Raw genomic sequence first — 24,720 nt, 5'->3', positions numbered from 1 at the left:
TAATCTATCAGCTGTCTCCTGCACGCCCGACATTGGGGATCGAGGCCCAAACCCAGGCATGAGCCCTCATTGGGAATTGAACCGTAATCTCCTGGTTCATAGGTCTACACTCAACCACTGAGCCTCGCCAGCTGGGTAAATCATGAAAATGTTTATAATCAGAAAGTCTGTAATTTTTAAATGTAAGGAATACAGTATGTAAAAAACAGATGGAATTTTTTTTCCACTTGCTTTTTCTTCTAGAATATTGGAAACTATAAAACAAAGCAGACAAAAGCCAACCAACCAACCAACAAAAACAAACTAAATGAAGTTTCCTCTATGGTTAGATAGAAAAGTCAAGAATTGTCACGTTTCTGAAAATCTGCACAATGAACTGGACTGCAAAGGGAAGAGTTTGCTTAAAACTCAGATTTACCATTTCCTAAACAAGTGACTCCGGCAAGTTACCTGCTTCCATGCCTCTGTTTTGTTATTTGCAGAATAAGGATTATACCAGGATCTCTCTCAGGATTGTTGGGGGCATCGAGACTGTTAACAGGCACAAGGGGCTTTACAACAGAATTGGGCACACAGTAAGGACACCATAAATGTTGGCTACTAGGACAGAGAATTTTTAAAAGTTTAATGAAGATGAAACACTTTGATTGGTTTCTGTTATTTTGTAACCTCATCTTACCTTTGAAAAAGCTGTTTTTCATGACTCTTAGGAATTTATCACCAAACCTTTTATTATACAACGAGAGGCCCGGTGTATAAAATTCGTGCACGGGGGTGTGTGTCCCTCAGCCCAGCCTGCACCCTCTCCAATCTGGGACCCCTCAAGGGATGTCCGACTGCCCGTTTAGGCCCGATCCCGGTAGGATTGGGCCTAAACGGGCAGTTGGATATCCCTCTCACAATCCAGGACTGCTGGCTCCCAACCGCTTGCCTTCCTGCCTTCCTGCCTTCCTGATTGCCCCCAACCGCTTCTTCCTGCCAGCCTGATCACCCCCTAACCACTCCCCTGCCAGCCCGATTGATGCCTAACTGCTCCCCTGCCAGCCTGATTGCCTCTAACTGCCCTCCCCTGCCGACCTGGTCCCCCCCAACTGCCCTCCCCTGCCGACCCAGTCACCCCTAACTGCCCTCCCCTGCCAGCCTCATCACCCCTAACTACTCTCCCCTACTGGTCTGGCCCCCCCAACTGCCCTCCCCTGCAGGCCTGGGTCCCCCCAAACTGCCCTCCCCTGCAGGCCATCATGTGGTGGCCATCTTGTGTCCACAAGGGGGCAGCCATCTTGTGTGTTGGAGTGATGGTCAATTTGCATATCACTCTTTTATTAGATAGGATAATCTACACCTAGGGACAGAGGTTAGAATGATCTTTAAGCAAATAAGCTGAAGATTATCGGGGTGAAGGGTTAAGTTGTGCTGAGGTATAGCTACTTCCTTGCTGCACTGAGGTCATTTCAACAGAGAAATCTCACGTGAACATAGTCCCTGCAGAAGGGAAGGACCATTTCAGCCATTCTTCTTTATTTCTTGGCTTTGGGGCATTTATAGGACATATTTGTATTCACAGAGTTCTGCTAAAGTTTTTTTTCAAATAAGTATTTTAGAGCTAGAACTCCAAATGACATCCATTACAGAGAAGAGGAAGAGAAAAAACACATACGAACCATTCTTTTATAATTCACACTGCATCTTTCATTTCAGAAAAAAAAATGATTATATGTCATCACAACATTTTTTAAGGCATGTCTTAAGGATAAATAATAAGAAACATGCCAACTTTATGGATGAGTACCTGACATATCAAAAAGTTAGGACTCTTTTTCTCAGAGTACAAAAAAGAATGCAATGATTGCAGACAAGCTTTTCTGCAAACAAGCCTTTTAGCCATAAACTTCGCTTTTTCACATAGCATAAAAGATTATTTTAATGCCACATTTTAGTCTGGTGGGTTACCAGCTCTTCCTATAGCAAATAAATAAATGATTTCCCCCAAAATATAACTTATGAGACAGTTTTCAATCAATTGGATGTCTAGCTCTCAAAATAAATATGGGCTATAAATGTCTATAGATTTGTGGTCTTCTACAAATCTTGGGACCTTCTATCCATATATAAAAGCAAATATTTTTGGAAAAACATAGATTGATACTATTATAGCATTTAATCTTGAAATAGAAACAACATGATTAAATACTATTTAACATAATAGCTGAGATTTATATAACACAAGAAGAAATTAATTGTTAAAATTTTCTCTTATCTAAAAAGTCTAAATTCTACAATTAATCTCCTCTATTTCAAAATCTGGCTTCTGTAGTTTATAATGGGCTTATTAGGGGCTTAAATGGTTGTACAAAGAATCAAACAACACTTTAATAAATAGGTGATTTATTCCAATGTGTTAGTAAGCCTGCTAAGCTCTATCAGGACATTTGGCATTAAACATCTAGATACTTTCATAGTATAATATAAATCTTTCAGAATACCTAGTTAAAGAAATACATTATTTGGCTAAATTCCATAATTAATTAATTTTGTTTTTGCTAGGTAGAGTAGATAGGAAATGGAAAAAAAATGACATAAAAGACCATGAATAATGAGTTCTATATTTAAAAAAAATCAACACAATAATTCACAAGATTACAGATACATTGAGTGGCCAGATTATTATGATCTCTGAACGCATAATAATCTGGCCACTCAGTGTATATCTTATATAATAAAAGGCTAATATGCAAATTGTCCCCTTGACTAGGAGTTTGACCAGCAGGCAGGCCAGCCAACCGCCCATGTCTCCTCCCCCTGGCCAGGCTGGCCGGACCCCACCCATGCATGAATTCATGCACCAGGCCTCTAATATATGTGTGTACACACACACACACACACACACACACACACACACACACACACTGAGTGGCCAGATTATTATGCATTTAGAGATCATAATAATCTGGCCACTCAGTGTATATTTAATTGGAGATGCTATTACCACTACTATAGAAAAATCAATTCATTCATTCCTTTAAGATATTTATTAAGTTCCCACAGTGTGCCCAGCATCATTGTAGGCATTTTGAATTCATCAGTGAAAAAAAACAAACAAAAATCTTTGTCCATAGGGATCTTACTCTCTAAGGGGGTGGGAATGATAGACCAAAAAGCATAAACATAATAAATAAGTAAATATGTAAGAGTTTAGAAGTTAATAAGTACTATGGAGAAAATAAATAAGCACAGAAGTGTAATGAGGGTGTGAAGTGTATGTGTGTGTGTGGCGGGGGAGGAGCACAGAGGCAATCACTTCAGGCTATCTGATGTCCTTAATTCCTTGTGCAATAAATGCATCAAATTCCTTGGCCAATAAAAAGAACAAATGATTAGCATTCAATAGCATCATCACTTTGCCCTATCATATGTTTTCAATTTAATTTCAGTCTTCATTTACTTAGCGCCATCTACATGCAAAAAACTAATTTTAGGTATTGGGGATGTTAACCTTTAACAAATAGACACCCAGATATTTCTGCAGCAAAATAGTTTTTTTGAGAACAAACAATTGCAATTCAGGACATGCAGTCTAATGGCAAATGCAGAGAAACAAAGGAGAGGATGCTCTTCTACAGACTTGGGAGGGTCTACTGTAAATAAAGAGTCCATTGGAGGAAATGGAAAGTTTGAAGTATAATGACTTTTCATTGGCTGAGTTACATCATTCTCCCATTGGCTGAACTGTTATGGGCAAAGAGGAATTTTCTTCCTCAGGCTGAGATGGTAAAGTAGTGTCACTTTTTATCCAAGATTTAGGGCAGGTCACTTCCTGTTGGAGTCAGTTGGGTGACCATACCTGAGAGTTTTCTCTTCTAGCCTCCTGAATGCATTTTAAATGAAGTTTCTTCATTTTCACAGGGATATAATGAAGAAAATAAAGTGCCTGTCCTTGTGAAGCTTATATTACAGTGATTCACACAGTCAACATGAAAGGAAAAAAAATAATGATTAAGAGAAGTTTTCTCAAGGAAAAAAATGCAGGCTTGGGGTTAGGAGAATGATAGAGCTGATGTCAGTAGGTTTTAGGTAAATTGGTCAAGGTCTGCACCTCTGTAGAGGTGACCCCAGCCCCCTCCCCTCTGTGATCTTTCTGTCTATTCCAAGCTTCATGCCTCAGGCAAGATTTTTAATCTCTGTTGGTTCTCAATTTACTCATCTGTAGCATGATGATAATAACATCTATCACATAGAGTTGTCCCAAGGATGGAATGAGATAATCCACATAAATGTTGGTCAAAGGATACAAACTTTCAATTATATAATGAGTAAATTCTGGCAATGTAATATACAGCATGGTGACTATTGTTAATAATACCATATTATATACTTGAAATTTTCTAAGACAGTAGATCTTAAGTATTGTCACCATAAAAGAAAATGGTACCTAACTGAGGTGAAAAATAAAGTTAATTGGAACAGCGCCTCCCTAATTATCATTATTCTAGAACTCATCTGCCCAATACCAAGCACATGTGGCTCTTGAGCAATTGACCTGTGGCTACTTTTTTAAAAAAATATTTTTATGGATTTCAGAGAGGAAAGGAGAGGGAGAAAGAGATAGAAACATCAATGATGAGAGAGAATCATTGATTGGCTGCCTCCTGCATGCCCCACACTGGGGATCAAGCCCACAACCTAGATATGTGCCCTTGGCTAGAATCGAACCTTGGACCCTTCAGTCTGCAGGCTGACACGCTATCCACTGAGCCAAACCAGCTAGGGCAACCTGTGGCTACTTTTAATTGGGAAGTACAATTGATGTAAGCACACCAGATCTCAAGGATTAATATGGAAAAAAAATTGTGTTTACTACTTGTTTATATCAGTTATTTAGAAAGACTGGACTAAATAAAATATATTTTCAAAATTAATTTTGCCTCGTGATTATTTTTTTATTTTAATTTTAACTTTTTTGGTTAATCCTCACCTGAGGATATTTTTCCATTAATTTTTAGAGTGGAATGGAGGGGGAAAGGCAGAGAGAGAAACATCAATGTGAGAGAAACACATCAACCCATATGTGCCCTGACCAGGGCCAGAAATCAAGCCTGCAACCGAGATATCCATCCAGGGACCCGTCAGTCCGCAGGCTGACACTCTATCCACTGAGAAAAACTGGCTAGGACAGTTTTATTATTTTTATTTTTTAAATCTTTATTGTTGAAAGTGTTACATATGTCTCCATACCTTACTTTTCTCTGCTCATGCAGGAGTCTCCTCTCATTCAGTCTCTTCCAGCCACTGTGGCCAATGCGGTTTTCTTGGAACTGGCCTGCCTTCTGCCTCAGGATATCCTTCCATACTTCTCCAACTTGCTGTTCCCTCTGCCTGACTCCCTCCCTCTCCTTCTTCAGGTTCCTTCAATTGCCAACTTCTTCCTGAAGCCTTCCTTGAACATCACCCCGAAGCACTGCTTAGTACCATTTCTTGCTTTGTTCATAGAACTTACCAATTGTGTGTACCTGATTATTATTGATTATATTTAGAGATTTCCCTTCCTCACCAGAACATAAGCTCTATGAGGGCAGGGATCATCACTTTTTTGTTTGTTTGTTTCATACCATACCAAATACCTACATTTGTTCCAAGAAAGACAACATGTTTGCTAAATATTTGTTAAATAATTGACTTTTTACAAATAATGAAGGGAAGTAAGAGAAGGGTGAGCTCCTTCAGTATGAACAATTCCTGGGAAGCATAGAAATCAAGATATTTCTAATGTAGCATGATTAATATGGAGAAATTCTTTGTGGTCAGAGTTGGAAACATAGGCTGGATATATAAAACATGAAATATGTAATTATGGGCTGTGTTGTGTGTCCCAAAATTTGTGTGTTGATGTCCTAATCCCCAGTACCTCGGAATATTATTTTATTTGGAGATAAGGCCTTTCAAGAGGTAATTAAGTTAAAATGAGGCCTTAGGGTGGCCCTAATTCAAAATGACTACTAGTTTTTTTAAAAAATGTTTTTATTATTGGTTTTTAGAGAGAGAGGAAGGGAGAGAGATAGAAAGATGGAAACATCGATGAGAGAGGAAACGTCATTGATTAGCTGCCTCCTGCACGCTCCCACTGAGCCAGAAACCTGGGCATGTGGCCTTACCAGGAATCGAAGTGTGACCTCTTGGTTCCTGGGTCGATGCTCAACCACTGAGCAATAATGGATGAAATGACTAATAATCATATTAAGAAGAGAAATCTAGACCTGGACTGTTACAGAGGAAAGTCCATGTGAAGACACAGAAAAGAGGACTATCTACAAGCCAAGGACAGAGGCTTCAAAATAAATCAATACTGTTGGCATCTTGATCTCAGACTTCTAGCTTTCAGAACAGCGAGAAACGATGTTTCTGTTGTTTAATCCACCCGCTCTGTGGTGTTTTGTTTTGGCAGCCTTAAAACACTAACATAATGATATATGCCATTGTAAGGAATGTTGACTTTTCACACGAGCCCCTGTAAATTTTAAGCAGGGAGAGATGAGATGAGGCCTGGGTTTTAGGAAGATTGTATTTGTGGAAATATGGAAGAAGGCTGGAGGAAGGCAAAGGCTTGAGGCCCAAACACTAACTGGGAAGTATTTACAATGGTTGTGGTCTACATCATGGTGAAGGGAAGGAAGAGGCAAGTATGGAATTGGGGAAGCATCTAAGCCAGGACTGTTGGAAACTTAGTGACACCGTAGAGATAAGTGATAGTGACATCTGCCACAAAGAGGGATTTAGAAAAATGCAGACCTGCAAAGGGGTTCAGAGAATAAAACTTGCATGGATTGTAAGTTTTGGTTTCATACTTGAGAAAATTTCTCAAAATGGAACCTTAAAGCAGATTATAGCAGCATTCATGCTGCTTAGGATGTGAGTAGTATTCATTGAGAAAAGGAGTCTGCAGGAAGAGCTGCAGGCTATATCTCCTTTGGGGGATAATAATATCATACTAGTATATTAACATTAGCATATTAAAGAATCTGGGAAGTTCTGCAATGAAGAAACTTCTGTAACTTTGGCCAAAAAAAAAAAAAAAAAAAAAAAAAAAGGGGTGGGTGGGTGGGTATTTTCAACATTGATTTGATTATACAACCCTTTTTGTGAGGCACTGCTGAACTTCTCCCTGAACATGAATACTCTAGAAATTAACACAGCGTGGAAAATAGTGGTAATTTTGATGCAGTAGAACATTTCCAAAATAAACAGAGAAGCTTTGTCTGGGTAATCTTTGTCCCCAATAGCAAATCTAGTCAACATTGTCTTAAATTGGCAGCATAAACTCATTAAAGTAATATAGTTGGTTTTCCCATAGCCTAATTATTACCAGATTTTCAAAATATCAGAATCTTTTGAAAGTAGCACTATTTTTTTTCATGTCCCAAAAGGAAAACTACTCAGTGCCTTGAGACAAACAAACAAAAAATAATAATATTCTGCTGACTTAAGGGAAAAGTGTATCTCAAATGCAGAAATCTGAGAGCCATTTTTGACCGGTTTCTTTGATGCTAGAGCAGCCGCACTCTAAATTTGCCCACATTCCACCGGCCCCCCAAGCCCACAGGGTCCATGCACAATGACTCACATGCGATGCGCACATAGGCCTTCCGGCTCTTGGTGGTGCCCGCTGAGCTCCAGGCCACACACTGGCACCAGTAATCATCAGGCCCAAAGAGTTCTTCCACTTGTTGGCGTGAAATCTCAATGCTCACTTCCCGGACAATGAGACCTAACCAGAGAAAGGAAGATTTAAGTCAGGAGAAGATTTGTACTAAGGAAATACAAAACATACCCTGCTTTTTTCCACTCCATGATCCATCTTGATGCCGTCGATCAACATCCCAGATATTGCCTCTCATCTCCTCTGATTTTCCTCTGGCTCCAGTAACTTGACTCACAACTTTTTCATTCTCTTATTTGCTTTCTCAAATCTTCTGGATTCATCAGAAGATGAAAGTGAAGATCTATTATTCCACAAAATTACACTTTTCCCCATATGGCCTAATAATCATCCTCCACCAAGTTATCTCCTCCTGTATATTTAAATGTGAACTTGAATTTCACAGCTTCTAAGGATTCTACCTCAATTATATAGGCTGTGGGTAAGAGACCCACGTGCTATACTCAGAATTAGAAATCTAAATCTTCCTAAGAAGATTTAGTTCACATAAAATGAGAGAGAACCACCTAAAACTATAATCATAAGTGCGTAAGTTAGAAATATGTATACCTATACATCACATTTTATCATATCAGCAAGTAATTTATAAATATGTGGTGATTATTTAACAATTAAATTATGTTAGCAGATGTGTTTCAGTTATTAGGCACACTTTTCCTTGAAAGATATAGTAGCCCCAGGTATCAAATCTCTACTATTCTAGCCAAAGAATGTATTACTTTAAGGTTTTCAGGCATAATATTTTGAAAGCCCAAATGTTTCTCTATAATTGTAATGTAACCAAAATCCTGTTAAAGATAAAGTGGTCTCCAGCTAAAATGCTCGAGTACTTAGAATTTGTTTCACAGAATTACATAATCCTACATAACATAAATTGTACTGAGAATCTGGGATTATCATTTTAGGGGTGTTTATCTTGAGGATTCAAAGCCTATTTCAGAGATTCATTCTGCAGTTTGCATCTTTGCACTGAGCAACAACAGAGATCTACAAGATATATGTGCGTGACTGTCAGTTCTCCTAGAGACTGAACTTGCACTTTCCAGATGGAGTGTCTATTGAGAGAACTAACAGAGGCACCCTTGGGGAGTAGAAGAATTTGCTCTGCGTCAAGTATGAGCACAGGAAGAAAGTTTAAACATATTGCTTTCAATCGTCTATTCATTCATTCATTCATTCATTCAACAAATATTTATTATGTATCCATTATATAAAAGACACTGCACTAGGCTGTTGGGAAATGAGAGTAAGATGGTGATTTTCCTCAATGAACTGATATTATTGTGAGGAAGGAACATATTAACTACAGATTGTATAATTTATTATTTAATTATAATTGTGTTCAGTGCTGCAAAGGAGACATATAGGGACACAGAATGAATAACAAGGGGAATAAAAGACCCAACATGAATTATGTTTGTTAAATTATATGGGGAGAGGGATAGGGCATATGGAAAGAAGCAGGAAAGAGAATGGGAAGATTGAGGTCCCGGGAGAAGACAAGCCCCAGACACAGAAAATAATGGCATGGATGCAGCTAGAGATGAGAAAGGGACCAGTTTTTACACAGTCTTGTAGACCAGTGGTTCTCAATGTGGGCCCCAGTACAGCTGTTCTAACATCACCTGGAATTTGTTGGAAATGTGAATTATTGGGTCCCACTTCAGACTCACTGAATAAATAACCTTGAGAATCAGGCCCAGCAATCTGTATTTTAACAAACCCTCCAAGAATTCTGATGCATGCTATAGTTTAAGAACCACTGTTGTATAGCATGATTAGGATTTTTAATTTCTTCCTGAGATTATGGACATTATTAAATTGTTTTAAGCAAGTAGGTGATATAATCAGATGAAAATTTTTAAAAATACATATATGATAAGTACAATATATAGTTTAACTGGTTCTTTGGAGTTTAATTAGTGCCTCCAAGTTATGATTTCTTAAAATGTTTGATTATGACTTCTTGGTATAGGTGACGTGAAAAGGGTGTCATCTAGAGATTAAAAAAAAAAAAAAAAAGGTATCCCAGAACTTACCCTAAAAAACAAGGAGAACAGCACTTAGGGAAATGGACACTTACCCAATAAAAGTAGCTGCTGACCCACTGGGGAATAAACAATATTTCCAATCAAAAGCTGATGGGATTTGAGTCACAGGAATGACTAAGCCCTTAGGTCCATTCATGAGTCTCTGAACTGGGATAAAGCCCAGGAAAGTGGGTTTTACAATCCTCAGTCAAGGAAAGACCCTGAGGGGCAAGTCTATTGTCAAGACTTACTGAGGATACTTAACATTATTTTGAAAATTAGTAATTCTCTTATGTTTATATAATGATCAACTTAAAGTTCTTTTTCAAGTAACTGGAATATCCCAATCCCTCACTCCTCTATGAAAAGATTAGTATATATTTTAGCCAATGTCCAACTAACAAAATACCCTCCACAGCAAAAATTCCAGTTTATCAGCAAATACTACTTTCCTTCCTCTTTCCTGGCCCCTGCCTAAGCCCCTCATTTTCCTATCTTACTGTAATTATTGTCCTTTTCCCGACATCTAGAAATCCATGCAAAGATGGATCACCGCTTTTCTATCCCTCCCCCCACCTTTAAAAAAATTCCACTTTCTGGTGTTTAATACTTTTGCCTGTTTTACTTGTTTACACCTTCTCTCTTTGTGCAGAAATTCACTTACTGGAAGCAAAGCTCTTCCTATAAAGTTGTTGCAGTAATTTACAGTCACCAAAGGGCTGATAAACTTGCTGTCTGTGTTTCCTTAGACCTATTATGGCTCTTTCCAAAATGCAGAGCAGCCACAAATGGGCTCAGGATATTAAAACCACATACACATATTTTCTGCCCCAAGATGATAACTTTAGGTTTCATTCCCCTCACCCCTTTTACTTAAAGCAATTACAGGAAACCTAATTAAATGCTAGGGGAACTTCACTAGGGCCACTGTAACCTTTTAGCTCAAGTACATTCTACTGACCACGGATCTGAAGCCTTTTAAGAAGCCACAGACTGACCCTCCTGTACAGGAATTACTCGTAGTATGAATGTTCTGAATTGTGTGGCCCAGGCTCCCTGTGGGCGCCGGAGTCATGCACACACCAATTTTCGTCCTCAGCTTCTCAGACGCCCCATTCAGAAGGGGATGGATTACAGTTGTGTACAGTTGTCCTACCACAAGCTCAAAGATTACATTCCAAATTTTGGTTAACAACACAAGAACAAGAAAGAACTGAACACAGAGTAATTAAACACAGCTTAGAATGCCTTAGAAACTGCTGCATTACTCAAATTCTGAGCTACTTGGTTACATACCACCTTTTCATTACCACAGGTACATTCATTCCCGGCCTATCCCATTTCGCTCATCAAACCAGAAGCTAGTGGTGTGGGTAAAAGCAGGTAATATCCTTTCTCTCTGAAAGTAAAATTGCAAATCTGCTTGAAGTCTTGAGACAGAAAAAAACAAGCTGCCTTGAAATTTGAAATGCCATCAGCATTACTTCCAATGCGGGCTGCTTTGAAGAGCATTTGGGAACTTGAAATTGGTTTCAGGTTATTTAAAGGTGGGGAGGAAATGCTTCAATCTACAGGACTTACTCAAATACAAATGTGTATTTCCCATCACATCTGATAACATCAAAGACTTCCCATCACTGTTCTTCCCTTAATAGTGGCATCTCAGGGAGGCATGTTGTTTGAAGTTTGCAGTGATTTGCTTTTATAATAGGATTCATTGTGGTTTGGGAACCAGAGTGCAGGAAAGTAATTAGCATGGCATACCAAGAAGTCTTATAATGAGTACAAATATGCACTTGTTAATAGGGAGTTTCAAATGGTTTTAAAAATTCAGATGCAAGTGCAACTCTCTGGTTGGATTGTTGTGAGGTTATCCATGATTATGGCAATAAAATCTGCTAATTGACACTTATACCTTATCTCTAGCACAATTTTAATTTCATAAGAGTGGTCAGGCACCACAAATAGTGCTGTTTTTTTAAGAGAATACTATAAAGGGATCACAAATACATGATGAATCCTGTAGTATAATTATTTAAAACATGATCCATATTCCCCCAGAAATGTAACCTAAAATGCTTCCAACAGCTATGAAAAGTCAATGAATGTCAAAATTACATTAAATTCAGTAATGTAAAGATGGGTCAAACATCATCTACAGCCTTCAGCTGTTCATTTATCTTATTTATTTATTTATTTATTTATAAATATTTGTATTGATTTCAGAGAGGGAGAGAGAGATAGAAACTTCAATGATGAGCGAGAATCATTGATCGGCTGCCTCTTGCACGCCCCACACTGGGGATCAAGCCCACAACCCCGGGCATATGCCCTGACTGGGCATCAAACTGTGACCTTCTGATTCATAGGTAGATGCTCAACCACTGAGCCACGTTGGCTGGGCTATTAAGTGATATTTAAAAAATCATGCATCATCCTAAAAGATTTTTTAAAATGTGGCTATTAAATTTGTACCTTCTGATATCCCATGTATGTTTCACTAAAAAGCATCCTAGCCCCACGTTAGATTTAGATGCCTGAGTTGTATTTCTCATTCCTCCTAATTGCTTTATCTTTCATCTGGAAAATTGAAGTTCTGAGATATCATGTTCTGCAGAATCACTCCCACCCTCTTCGTTTTGCGAGAAGAGCTGCAGAGGTCACTGGACAAAATCTCATTATGAGACATTCACAGTTAGCGGTTGGTGGACAATGTACAAAACTGCAGGTAGGGATGTTCTGAAATATATTACATTTTATTGAATTAGTGTGGTCTCTTTTTCATGTTTTCTACCAGAGCCTAATCCTATTAGTTTTCACTAATATGATCTAAAATATGAAACATATCAGTTCTAGATCTCTTAATATAAATGAAACCACACAAAACACCATCATTATCTAAAAGGATGTCATGCCATAAAAACTGACAATTATTTTCACAATTTGTAACTCACTAAAATAATCGAAATGCGATGGCTTGAAAGGCAGAACTTTATAATCAAGACACTGTTTCATGTTACATGAAGTCATCTGACAACCTTTAAACTACATCCAGAAAAGGAGACACTGTGGACACATAATCTACAAACTTTTCTCTGAAATGTTTTCCTCAAATTTTTAATATAATATTTAATATGTAAGTAGACTGTCTAATTAACTAAAATTACTTTGTGTAATTGGGGATTAGAATTTACTGGTGCATTAGATTTATCATGAGTATCATTTTGTTTCAGTTACATTTACTGTCTTTGTGATCCAGATCAATTTACTGAAAAGTTAAAGGATGACACGGCTGGGATTGAATGGTTCAAGGGATTTGTTTGGAAATATTTCATACCTAGGTCATTGCCTTGATTCCTTTTTATGTGGTGGTTTCTGGTCACTTAGTTCTGTCTGCATCCTGTGTCCAATGAGGACCTGTGTTTTTTTTGTTTTTTTGTTACATTTTTGTTTTGTCTAGAACTGAGAAGAAAATATTCATTGATTGTTCATCTGGAATGAGGAGACTTCAGAAAGCTATATAGCAACCATATATAAATTCAGTTTTTCCTCTTGAAACTTGAAATTTTAATTGCAAAATAATGTTAAAATTGTGACAAATGTTAAAATATAGTGACAATTAACACCATTTTCCCTTTTCTTTCCAGCCACCATCAAGCTTAGAGATGCAAATATGAAGGGTATTTGGAGTGTGGGTATGCAAAATATCATTTCTTACATATAGAGTTGTACTAGTAATGAGTTGACAGAAAAATAATCCTACCTGCTTTGGCCCATCATTTAATTCCTGTCCTTACCTTTGGTGATAAAAAAAACCCTGTTTAATCTCTGCTTCAAGAAGTTTTTCTGAGATCAAAATGCTTTTTGTAATTTACCTCTGCCTTGTGTGTTAATGTTCTTTAAAATATAAAGGAGCAACTTTGTGAAAATATGACAGTAATTTGTTTAATTTGGAAGGACAGAGCATATTCCATTAAGATAGCAAATGCATTACTCTTCCTAAATATTTTCCATTAAACACCTAACTTACTATATTTATATGTATGTGTGTGTGTGTGTGTGTGTGTATACGTATATATATACTCATACATATGTATATATATATATATATATATATATATATATATATATGAATGTATAATTCAAACACTTTTTTCAAAATTATAGTGTTTAATAATTATCTAAATCTAACAACATGCATTCCTATGTACCATAATTTCATGTAATTTATTAGTAATATTAATGGAAGCAATTTTAACAAAACTTTAAAAAAAAGATTCCTGTCAAAAAAGGGTGGGGAATAATAACATGTTCTTGTTGACTGTATACATGTGAATTACTCTTGTTCATTTATTCATTCAATAGGTATTTATTGAGATTCTACGTGCCATGCACTCCTCTATGCACTGCGAATACAGTGGTAAAGAAGACAGAGAAGGTTTCTGTCATTCCAACATTCCATTGTGGAGGTAGTTCCTGAGCATCTATTTTGTGCACAGTAACTTCTAAGATAGCTATAGAGATGAACTGCTTATGGATTCTTCAAAGTGTACTCTCTATTACTAGAGATAAAAGTAGAAGTTTACTAAGTAAAGGAACTCTGTCATATGCATTGTATATCAGTATAGTAATGAGTGAATAATTTGTATCTTTGTAGCCATAACACACAGTGGTGTTAAATTCCAGATATTAAGTAAATTTAATTCTAATCCAGAAGAGTAAAGGTAAGTGGTATTTATTGAGCATCTACCATGTATCTCAATTAACCTGTATAATAAACCTTGAGGATTAGTGTTGCTATATCTTTAATATGGGCAAGTAGCAGATGTCGGAACTGAAACAATGTTTTGCACAGGTAATAATTACTGAAATCAGGATTTAGCACTTGTCTAAATCCAATATTTTTAGTCTTTTCACTGCACCAAATATCCCTCAAACTGTGTCTCCAAAAAGTGTTCTCTGGTCAAATGAGTTTGAGGAATTTCTGTTTAGTACACCCTCCTCTTAGAAGCTCAGTATGCTCATCAGTATATTGAGGCATTGGTCAGAACCTCTGCCATAAAGATGTCTGTTTAATTTGTATTGCCAACATTTTCCCCAAATTTATTAAATCATAGAATCCTATAGTTAACATAAACACAGAACCCCATCTTATCATGGCTTTGAATGTGATTTTGTTTTCATTCTCCATACATTCACTTATTGAATAAAAGTAATTGATTGTTTGGAAAATTCTAATAATCCTATGAAGAAAGCTGTAGTGAAATGGATGAGAGAGGGTGATCAGGGGAAACTGGGAAATGAATATTTGAGTGTGATGCTATAGCATGGTTTGGGTTTAAAGATTTAGAGAGGAATCAGAGATACTTCAGGAGGAGAGAATAGCAGAAAGCCAAAGGGCAAAGATGAAAAAGCATGGAATATTAGAGGGGAGAGTAGTTTATATAAAACAATAGAATTCGATGGAACAGAGATTCACTGAGAGCCTTGAATGGCAGCTAGAGAAATTTGTTGTGTGGAGCAGGGAGCCTTTGAAAATTGTAAATTGGAGAAATGACATTTTAAAAAATGACATATGCTTTAGGAATATTAATCTGTGTCTACCAGTAAACAAGACTAATCTGATTTATTTAAATAAGTTTAATTATTATTATTATTACAAACTTTGTTTCATATCTCTGGTCTTACATTGTCATTAATCAGAAGTGTTAACAGCAATATTCTGGACCCTCTGAAAACACTGTTTGACAATGAAAGCCAGGCACATGCCAGGTATAGAGAGAACAGTAATTACTCGTCCTGTTGGGCTTTCCTTTTGTACTTACTCCAAATGATTTAGAAAAAAGAATTAAGAGCCATCACCTCTGGAGTCATTGCCACTCATAACAGTTCACATACATCATATATATTTGGGACAGCTATTTGTTTATACTAAAAGCAATATATTTCATATTCTTTTTGTTAAATTTCTTTATTGATTAAGGTGTTGCATATGTGTCCTTATTCCCCCATTACCCCTCCCATCCCCCCACTTATGCCTTCACCCCCCTGGTGTCTGTTTCCATTGGTTAGGCTTATATGCATGCATACAAGTCCTTTGGTTGATCTCTCCCCCTTACTCCCACCCTCCCCTACCTTAATGAAACTTCTAAACCCAACTTTAAAATTTAACTCATCCAAAAATATTGTTACAGCTGGGGGCTAGACAAATATTCATCCACTAAACAATAACCTACTCATTTATTTAGATAAGAAAATAAATTCCTGCCCTGTATTTACCATCAGACTTTTGGAAAATCATTTTGGAAAGTCAAAAATGTTTTGAGAATAAAACTACATCCTATTCACAAAGTTACCATTGGAGGTACTAATGGGAGGAGTACCTTGATTAGAAATTATATTAGGCACATGTCCAGCTGAGAAAGAAATAACTGGTTTTAAAATTCTTCAACAGAGTTGGGAGAGTTAGGTCTGGGTAGGGACATTAAGTGCCCCTGGAAATGCAGATATGCCTACCACATTTAGACATGGTGTTCAAGCAGCAGGAACCAGTTCTAGTGAATGGCCCTGAAATTTCTTATACTTCAGCCAGTTCACTCAGGATTTCACCGATATCTTAAGTCCCCCACTACTGAAGTACAGGTGGCGGGGGTGGTGCTACCGTGACACGGTGAGTGGAAGAGTCCACTTATTTAGGCAACTAAAATGCTTGCACATCTCATCTATTAGGAATTCCTTACATCCTCATTCCACCATACAGGCGAGACAAGGACATTCAGCGACTGGATGGAAATGACTAAGTAAGTGAGCTCTGAGTCATTTGGGGCAGGATAAGCAAACTTTCATATTGAAATGAAGATCTGAAATTGATGAGCACAGTGATGTCTTCTAGGGTCTTCACTTTCCAAATAGAATGTGAGTGCCTTCAGGGTAGAGGGTTTTGTGGTTTGTCACCTGCTGCCGCTGTTGCCTGGAATAATACCTGGCCCATATTGTACGCATACAACACATATTTGTTGACTTAATAGAAGAATATTTCCCCAGGACTCTAGTACACATTTATTGAAAATATATGTGGTTGTGTCTAGTTATGTCTTAGAAGAAAGGAACTTGGAGTCATGATGGCAGCTGTAGCTGCTACCCTGACAGAAAAACATCATGACACACAAGTTTTTACTTAAACTTTGAACATGCTTGGCATTTACACTAAGAATGGGGGGGGGGGGGGGTAGTTATCATAATGCTTTTTTTAGGGCCTCCACAATTGTTCAAAATAGATGAGTAAACATAGATTAAGTACCAATGAAAATATTGTTTATCCTTTTTTTAAAAAGAGCTCCAATATATAAGAATGACTAATTCACAACAAGAAGAAAAAATTTAACTTGTGAAGTTCCAAGCAGTGATGAAAAATATTAGCATTTAATATCTTCAAGCCCAGACTATGGATTTTGATCTTCTACAGAAACACAAATTTTCAATTTTAGCTTTATGTAGGGTCTGAGAAATAACTACAAGGGTGGGCAAAAGTAGGTTTACAGTTATAATACACGTAAATAATGCAATAATTACTAAATAGTAATACAAGAATAAACTTCCATGTACTCTCAACTGTAAACCTGTTTTTGCCGCAATCTGTATGTGTTCTGATATTTCCAAAATATTTCTATATATTCTGAGATCATTCTTTTAACTTTCCAAAGACAGAGATAATTTAATAAAGACAATGCAACCAAGTATAAAGCACTTAAATCCTCAGCCCCCCCCCCCCTTTTATTTTAAATACAGAGAATGTCTCCTTGCTCTTCTGATGATTCTAAGTTAGACATACTTCATTTTTGGTAAACACAAAGCTTTAGGTAGAATTCCAGAAGATAATACTGCTATAAATATGCCAGTAAAACCTGATTTTTTAATTAATCCTTGGCCATTAACTTTGAGTATGATCTTTGAAGAGGTTTTGGTTCAAATTCTGATTCTCCCAGTGACTACATGTACGAAATTGAGAAAATTCCTCTGCCTCACTAAATATCACTTTCCTTAGTAGGAAATAAGAATCAAAATTCCTAACTCAATGGGTTGTTTTAAGGATTTAATGAAGTGATACATGTAAAATAAGCTAATATAATTTCAGGAGCTGGAATGGTTTATGCTATGCTGTGTATTAAATAACACCCCCCCCCCCCCATTTCAGGGGCTTTACAAAGTAAAAGCTTATTTTTCTATCACAAAAGTCCCCAGGGAACCTGTCCCACATGAGCTTTCTTAGTGATTCAGGATGCATCTATGTTGAATCTACATCCTCTTAATCATGGCTACCAGGGTCTCTGAGTGAGGAGAAGAGAGAATAGAAAGCTCACACCTGCTCTTAAATGACCTGGCTCAGCAATGGCGACATAGCTTTAGCTCATAGCCTGCTGGCTAGAAGTAATCAGTTGGCTTGGCTGAATAGCAAGGATGACAGGACTTGCAGTATTCCTGTGTGCCCAGGAGGGAGAGCAGAATTGGACCTATTAGAAGTCCTACTCCAGTAGAGTTGATACAGCTACTTAAATCGAAAAACCAAAGAATTGAATTGTTAAGAAATCCTAATGACATTAAAATATTCATAGTTACCAAGTAAAAATAAATTTGGGTTTGTTTTCTGTGGTGTGAAAGTTTTTACTGATAGAAAGAGCTAAATGTAGAAAAGCAGAATATTTGACAAAAAGGAAGAACATAAACCAGATTTTTGGTCTTAGCTTGGCTACCGTCATGAGTAATTTTGAGCAGGCCTTTACATTTCTTATTTTCTTAGTTTAAATCAATAAAAACTGATAGTTCTTTACCAGTGTACTTCATAAGATTTTTACTTAACAGGAAAATGAAAATAGATAGTTCTAAAAAAAGGATAGATCAAAAGAAATGTGTAAGAGAAAGTACTTTTATAGTCAGACTGCATGTCAAAGACTGCCGGCTTCTTGCCTCTTCCTAGGAATATGACTTTATCACATTTTCTAGCCTCCTTGGTTTCAGAAATGGCCACAGAAACAATTCCAGTCAATAGACGGTGAGTGGAAGGAACGTGTCCCTTTTCTTGGCCACTCTGCTGAAGAAGTGGGTGGATGTCCTCCTTGCTGCCTTTCCTTTTCTGCTGGCTGGATGCAGAAGAGGATGAGGCCTAGGAGGATGGCAAAGCCACAGATGGAAGGTGTCTGGGTCCATGCCTGACCAAAGGGAACTGTGCTGTCCTGTCCTGCAAACAAGGGTACCTTCCTGCAGGACAGATGTACCATTCTACCGTGGTTGAGCCATTCTATTTTGTGGTGTTCTAATTGTTACTGCAATTGAGCATAGCACAGACTTAAATGATATATTCTAATGTGCTTGGAACAACATAATGGGTCTTCATAAATGACTACTGAATAAGTGGATGAAGAAAATACTTATAAATCTCATGATACTTTGGTTCAATTTTTACTATTGAGACAGGAAATTAAGAAGCTGGGAAAATTCCTTTGCAAGTGGAATGGGGAAACTGAGACAGATAGCTGATTCTAACTGGCCTCATCCAGCACCCTGACTCACCTGCCTTCTTCCCCCTTTCATGACCACTCCCTTATGCATGAAGCCCTCAGGACAATGAGTTTCTGATTAGCATCAAATCATCTTAGGAACAAAGTCTCAGGTTGGTTGTACACAGAGACAGAGTTTTGGTCAAACTAGAGATAACATCTAGGCCTCAGTTGTGTTTCAGGTCCAGGCCCAGCCAAGCAGCAAAATCAGATGAAGTGATGCCATGGCTGCATCAGGACCAGATGCAATGACCAATGACCCCTTTCTCTAGCTACCACAATCAGTAGAGATCAAAACCTTGAGCATATAAGCTCATTTTGATGAGTCAGCATATTGAAGGACACACCTGGAAAGCCAATCGATATTATATTGAGATCCTCCCTTGAGACCTCTCCTAAAATTGCTATCTTTAGGAAAAAGATAAAAACTCTTAAGATAAAGGACACAGCGCATGTCCCTGCACCTTCCTTCTTCAGGTGTGTATCTTAGCTTCCTTTTCTCCTAATCTCTAAGGGCCCTTCTTTTGCCTCTGTAACTTGTTTCCTGAGTCCAAGCAGCCCACTTGGTTCACTTCTGTCTCTGACTTTCTCTCTACAAGGCCAGGGTAGCTCTCTAAGCAGCACACTCAACGATTCTCTTTGAGTGTACTTTCCTCTTGCATGCTACATAAACTTCCTTGGCTGGGAATTCGTTCTTTGCTGAACCTAAGAACAGAGAGCCCACATCGCAGGTAAACACTATGATTTAGAGCTTAGCTCCAAATCATTAAATTATTTTTTATTGGGCAAAGTCTTGTTAGATACACAGAGAAGCATTTATATTCATTCCAACTTCTCAAATATCTGAACGTGTAATTGTCACATATGCTCGAAATGCTATAAAACAGAGGAATTTGCTTATTATGTAACAAAATAGGAGTTTCAAAATATTAGAAGAGTGATACCTGATTCTGGCTGCTGTGTGTTACTTGTCTTCAGATCCATTCTGTATTAACATCACAACGAAAAAGAAGGAAGGGAAAGTGCTTGTTTCCCACTCTGAGCTCTGATTTCCTGATATATTTATGTGACTGTATAATGCTGCCAACTGAATAAACAGCTTCAATCATGTGTTGTTCATATCTCCAAGCAAAGTTTTGTTCTCTTTTCTTCCTTTTATAAATGTATTCCCTTCAAAGGACACATACCTACTAGATAAACAATCTCCATGGGAGCACAGGAAAGCTAGCTATTTAATATGTGCGGTTCAGTGTCATGAGGTGTGGAGTCACAGTAAATAATATTTTGTGATGGCACTCATGCTAATAAAGATGATGACACTTTCATGATTAGCTATGTTTTTAGAAAAGGGAAATTAATGGATAAGACTATTCTGTCTGAAGGATGCTTACAACATGCTGACAAACGAAACTGGGCTTCAGCATAAAATAGATATGTTACATAGACAGTATACACATGCACCTAACATTGCTATGTCTATTTATATGCATATCATTCATCCTGTATTTCCTTTTTACCTACAAGTTGAAATGCATTTACTTCATACCCTACCAGGAGCCCATTTAGTCACATTTCTGTCAAGTCCCACTTGCATATGCAGTTTTGAATAAATCAGAGTTTAATAAATGTCCTTGGAAATATATTTTGAGGTTAATAATGAACTACTATATCCGGTCATAAATGTATACTTTCTTACTCTCAGAATCCTAAAAGAAACATAATCTGACCTATTATCCTATCTAATAAAGAGGAAATATGCAAATTGACCCTCATGCCATCACAAAAGATGGCGGTGCCCACAGCCACAAGATGGTGGCACCCAGTCCTTTCAGCCCTGCCAGGGGAGGAGGAGGGTGGCAGGTGTGCGGTGTGGCCGGACCCGCCCTCAGTCCCCCAGCTGCCCAGGGCCAGCCCGAGATGCAGACAAGCCTTGAATGGCAGCTGCCCACCTGGCCAGGGCCACCCGAGGCTCAGGTAACCAGGGCTGGCCAAGGCTTGTGCTGCTGGCAGTGGCAACAGCAGAGGTGTGATGGGGGCATCGCCTTCATCTGATCACCGGGTCACCTCCCACCCCTGAGGGCTCCTGGACTATGAGAGTGGGCAGGCTGGGCTGAGGGACCCCTGCTCCAGTGCATGAATTTTCATGTACTGGGCCTCTAGTATACATATATGAAAAAAGAGAAAAAAATTAGAGCAGTCATATAAAAGGATCCTGGTTTATTATTCTTGAATGGATACGCTATAGACAAAAACATCCTATCTAATAAAAGAGTAATATGCAGATTGACCATACCTCTGCTACAACCACAAGCCACGCCCACCAGCCAATCAGGAACGAGTATGCAAATTAACCCAACGGAGATGGCTGTGGCCACGGAGATGCAGCAAGCAGGAGGCTTGAGTTCCCCGGCAATGGAGGAAGCCAAGCTTTCCACCAGCCCTGGCCTGCCTTGGCCTCTGCTGAAGGCTACAAAGTTTCAATTATAGAAGATAAATAAATCCCAACAAAAATGGCTGCGGCCACGGAGCAAGCAGGAGGCATGGCTCCAGTCAAGGCTACAAAATTTCAATTATAGAAGATAAATAAATCCCAGATACCAGCATCCGCTTGGGTCGCCGGGGGGTGTGGCCAGCCTGCAAACCACCACAGGCCCCTCACCCAGGCTGCCCCATGTCTCAAGGGAACCCCCACCCTGATCTGGGACATCGTTCAGGGCAAACCAGCCGGCCCCCACCCGTACACCAGGCCTCTATCCTATCTAATCCTCCTATCTAATGAAAGAATAATACGCAAATTGACCGTCAGTCCAACACACAAGATGGCTGCCCCCATGTGGTCAAAGATGACTGACCTCATGTGGACACAAGATGGCTTCCACAAGATGGCCAGCAGGGGAGGGCAGTTGGAAGGTACCAGGCCTGCAAGGGAGGGCAGTTGGGGGTGATCAAGCCTTCAGGGGAGGGCAGTTAGGGGTGACCAGGCTGGCAGAGGAGGGAAGTTGGGGAGACTGGGCCTGCAGGGAAGGGCAGTTGGGGGGGACCCAGGCCTGCAGGGAAGGGTAGTTGGGGTGACCAGGCCTGCACGGGAGGGCAGTTAGGGGCAAACAGGCTGGCAGGGGAGCAGTTAGGCATCAATTGGGCTGGCAGGGGAGTGGTTAGCGGGTGATCAGACTGGCAGGCAGAAGTGGTTAGGGGCAATCAGGATGGCAGGCAGGTGAGCAGTTGGGAGCCAGCAGTCCTGGATTGTGAGAGGGATGTCCGACTGCCCGTTTAGGCCCAATCTAGGTAGGATCGGGCCTAAATGGGCAGTCGGACATCCCTCGAGGGGTTCCAGATTGGAGATGGTGCAGGCTGGGCTGAGGGACAACCCCCCCCCCCCCACTGTGCATGAATTTCGTGCACTGGACCTCTAGTGTTATCATTACAGTTCAAAAATTATCCTGCAAAGGAAATACTGAATGAGGTGGAGGGTCAACCTTTCCATCATAAGTGTTTTTTTCCCCCAACTCCATGGGCTTAAGGCCCTGGGCCAGCGTGACAGCAGACAGCTGCAGGGCACACCGAATGCCAACCCTTCCATGCCTGTCCTCTCAAGGGTACTGCTCCAGCTGACCACCAGCACACTTTCAATTTGCAGCAAGATGGTTTGGCAAGCAGACTGGGAGGGCAGTAGGGATGGAAATACAGATCAAGTACTGATAAAAATATGCTCACCTTGATAAATAAAAACAAGACTTTTAGGTAATAATGTACATAATGTAGTTATTAAAAAATGAGAAGGGCCCTGGCCAGCATAGGTCAGTTGGTTACAGTGCCATCCCAACGTTACCTTCGTGACTAGCCAGCTGATGTTAATAATAGAAAAGGAGCAAAGGGGAGGCCAGAGATAATAAACATGGTCATCTGGGCAGCTTCACCAGGAAGCTGCGGGTTTACACTCCCAAGGGAATCACGGGTCCATTCCCTGCAATTCACTAGGGAAAGTGGTCCAACAAAGAGGAAGATGAGCACGTGCTGGGATGATACAGGGGATGTGCTTGTTTGGCAATCTAACTTGGGAACAAAGATAATTGGCTAGGGGGTGAGGCACTGCAAGTGCACAGAAATTTGGGAATACAAGATCCCCAGAAACAAAGGAAGTCTCCCTCTTGCTCTCTCATCCCTCTTGCTGCCTGTGCTGCTGTGTCTCGTTTGTTCCATGACCCAGACTAGCCACCAGGTGGTCCTAGAAGCAGTGTAGCCCACGGCCAGGAAGACCCCAAAGCCAGCCAGATGCTGGGCTGGACTGTGACCTAATAATACAGAAACTCTGGGAAGTGGCTCTGGTTCTATCTCTGTTGAAGTAAAAATGGAATTTTTTCCATGGTGGGATGGAGGGAGATGGGACCTTGGAAACCCAGGGGTTTAATTCCATAGAAAGAAAGCTTTCCACACTACCTCATCCACCCCTGGGGGCCTCAGGAAATTCTTATTCCCCCAGCACCCCAAGAGCTCAACTTCCACCAGCAACAAGTGAGAGCACAGAGGCGGCCCCACCAATAACACCAGTACTCCAAGGTTGTGGTCCATCCCTGGTCAGGGCACATATAAGAATCAAGCAATGAATGCATAAATGAGTGGAACAACAAAATTGATGTCTCTCTCTCTCTCCTCTCTCCCCCTCCCCCTCTCGATCAATTAAAAGAGAAAAATAAGCCCTAGCTTATTGGTTAGAGCATTCGCCTGAAGACTGAAGGATCCCAGGTTTGATTCCAGTCAGGGGCACATGCCTGGGTTGTGTGCCTTGATCTCCCCCATGGAGAAGGCAGATGATCAGTGATTCTCTCTCATCATTGATGTTTCTATCTCTCTCCTTCTCCCTTCCTCTCTGAAATCAATAGAAAATATATTAAAAAAAGAAGAAAAATGAGAAGTACAATTTCTTTCTCATGAATAATTTTCACAATTGCCTTTACATTCTACCCCAACCTCTCTCCATAATCCAATACCTGTCCACTTCCTACATCTATGCTTACTAAATAATATAGATTTATGTCCCCTGCACATGCCTCAAAAATGTCACCCATCTGCCTGCAAGCTTCTTGCTACTCATCCAGCTTCAGGTTTGTTTTAACCATCTATTATGTTTTAACCAGCAATACTTTGAAGTTCCATCCCTATTAGAAGTGAAGCGGGATCTAGTGTCCTAAGAAGAGAACTAATAACAGTGCATGGCTATTATTTCCTATGTTCCTGACTCTGAAATAAATCTCACTGTGTTGTTTTTTTTTTTTTAAAAAGGAGACCACATGGGCCAAAGTTAAAAAATAAAAGGCAAAAATAAAATGCAGAAAGTTAAAAGAAAACACATACAATCTTGCCAAAGGTTTGTGTTTTCCATAAAGCTGCAGTTGGGACTTCACAAAGGAAGTCTCTGCGCTTTTTA

At 39.2% G+C, this 24,720-nt stretch overlaps 1 protein-coding gene across 2 annotated transcripts in view; it reads right to left on the bottom strand.

Annotated features, from left to right (window-relative positions):
• Positions 1-24,720, bottom strand: part of UNC5C (unc-5 netrin receptor C) — a 388,870-nt gene that overhangs the window by 124,394 nt on the left and 239,756 nt on the right. For both annotated transcript variants that reach the window (XM_079773660.1, XM_079773661.1), the window contains one exon: positions 7,616-7,759. In XM_079773660.1, coding sequence (XP_079629786.1) covers positions 7,616-7,759 — 144 coding nt within the window. The remainder of the gene's footprint in view (positions 1-7,615; positions 7,760-24,720) is intronic.

This window comes from Cnephaeus nilssonii (assembly GCF_951640355.1).
Source record: "Cnephaeus nilssonii genome assembly, chromosome: 1".
NCBI classification, from domain to species: Eukaryota; Metazoa; Chordata; class Mammalia; order Chiroptera; family Vespertilionidae; genus Cnephaeus; species Cnephaeus nilssonii.
Note: the sequence above shows the minus strand (reverse complement) of the source record. Positions and strands in the feature narration are given on the sequence as shown.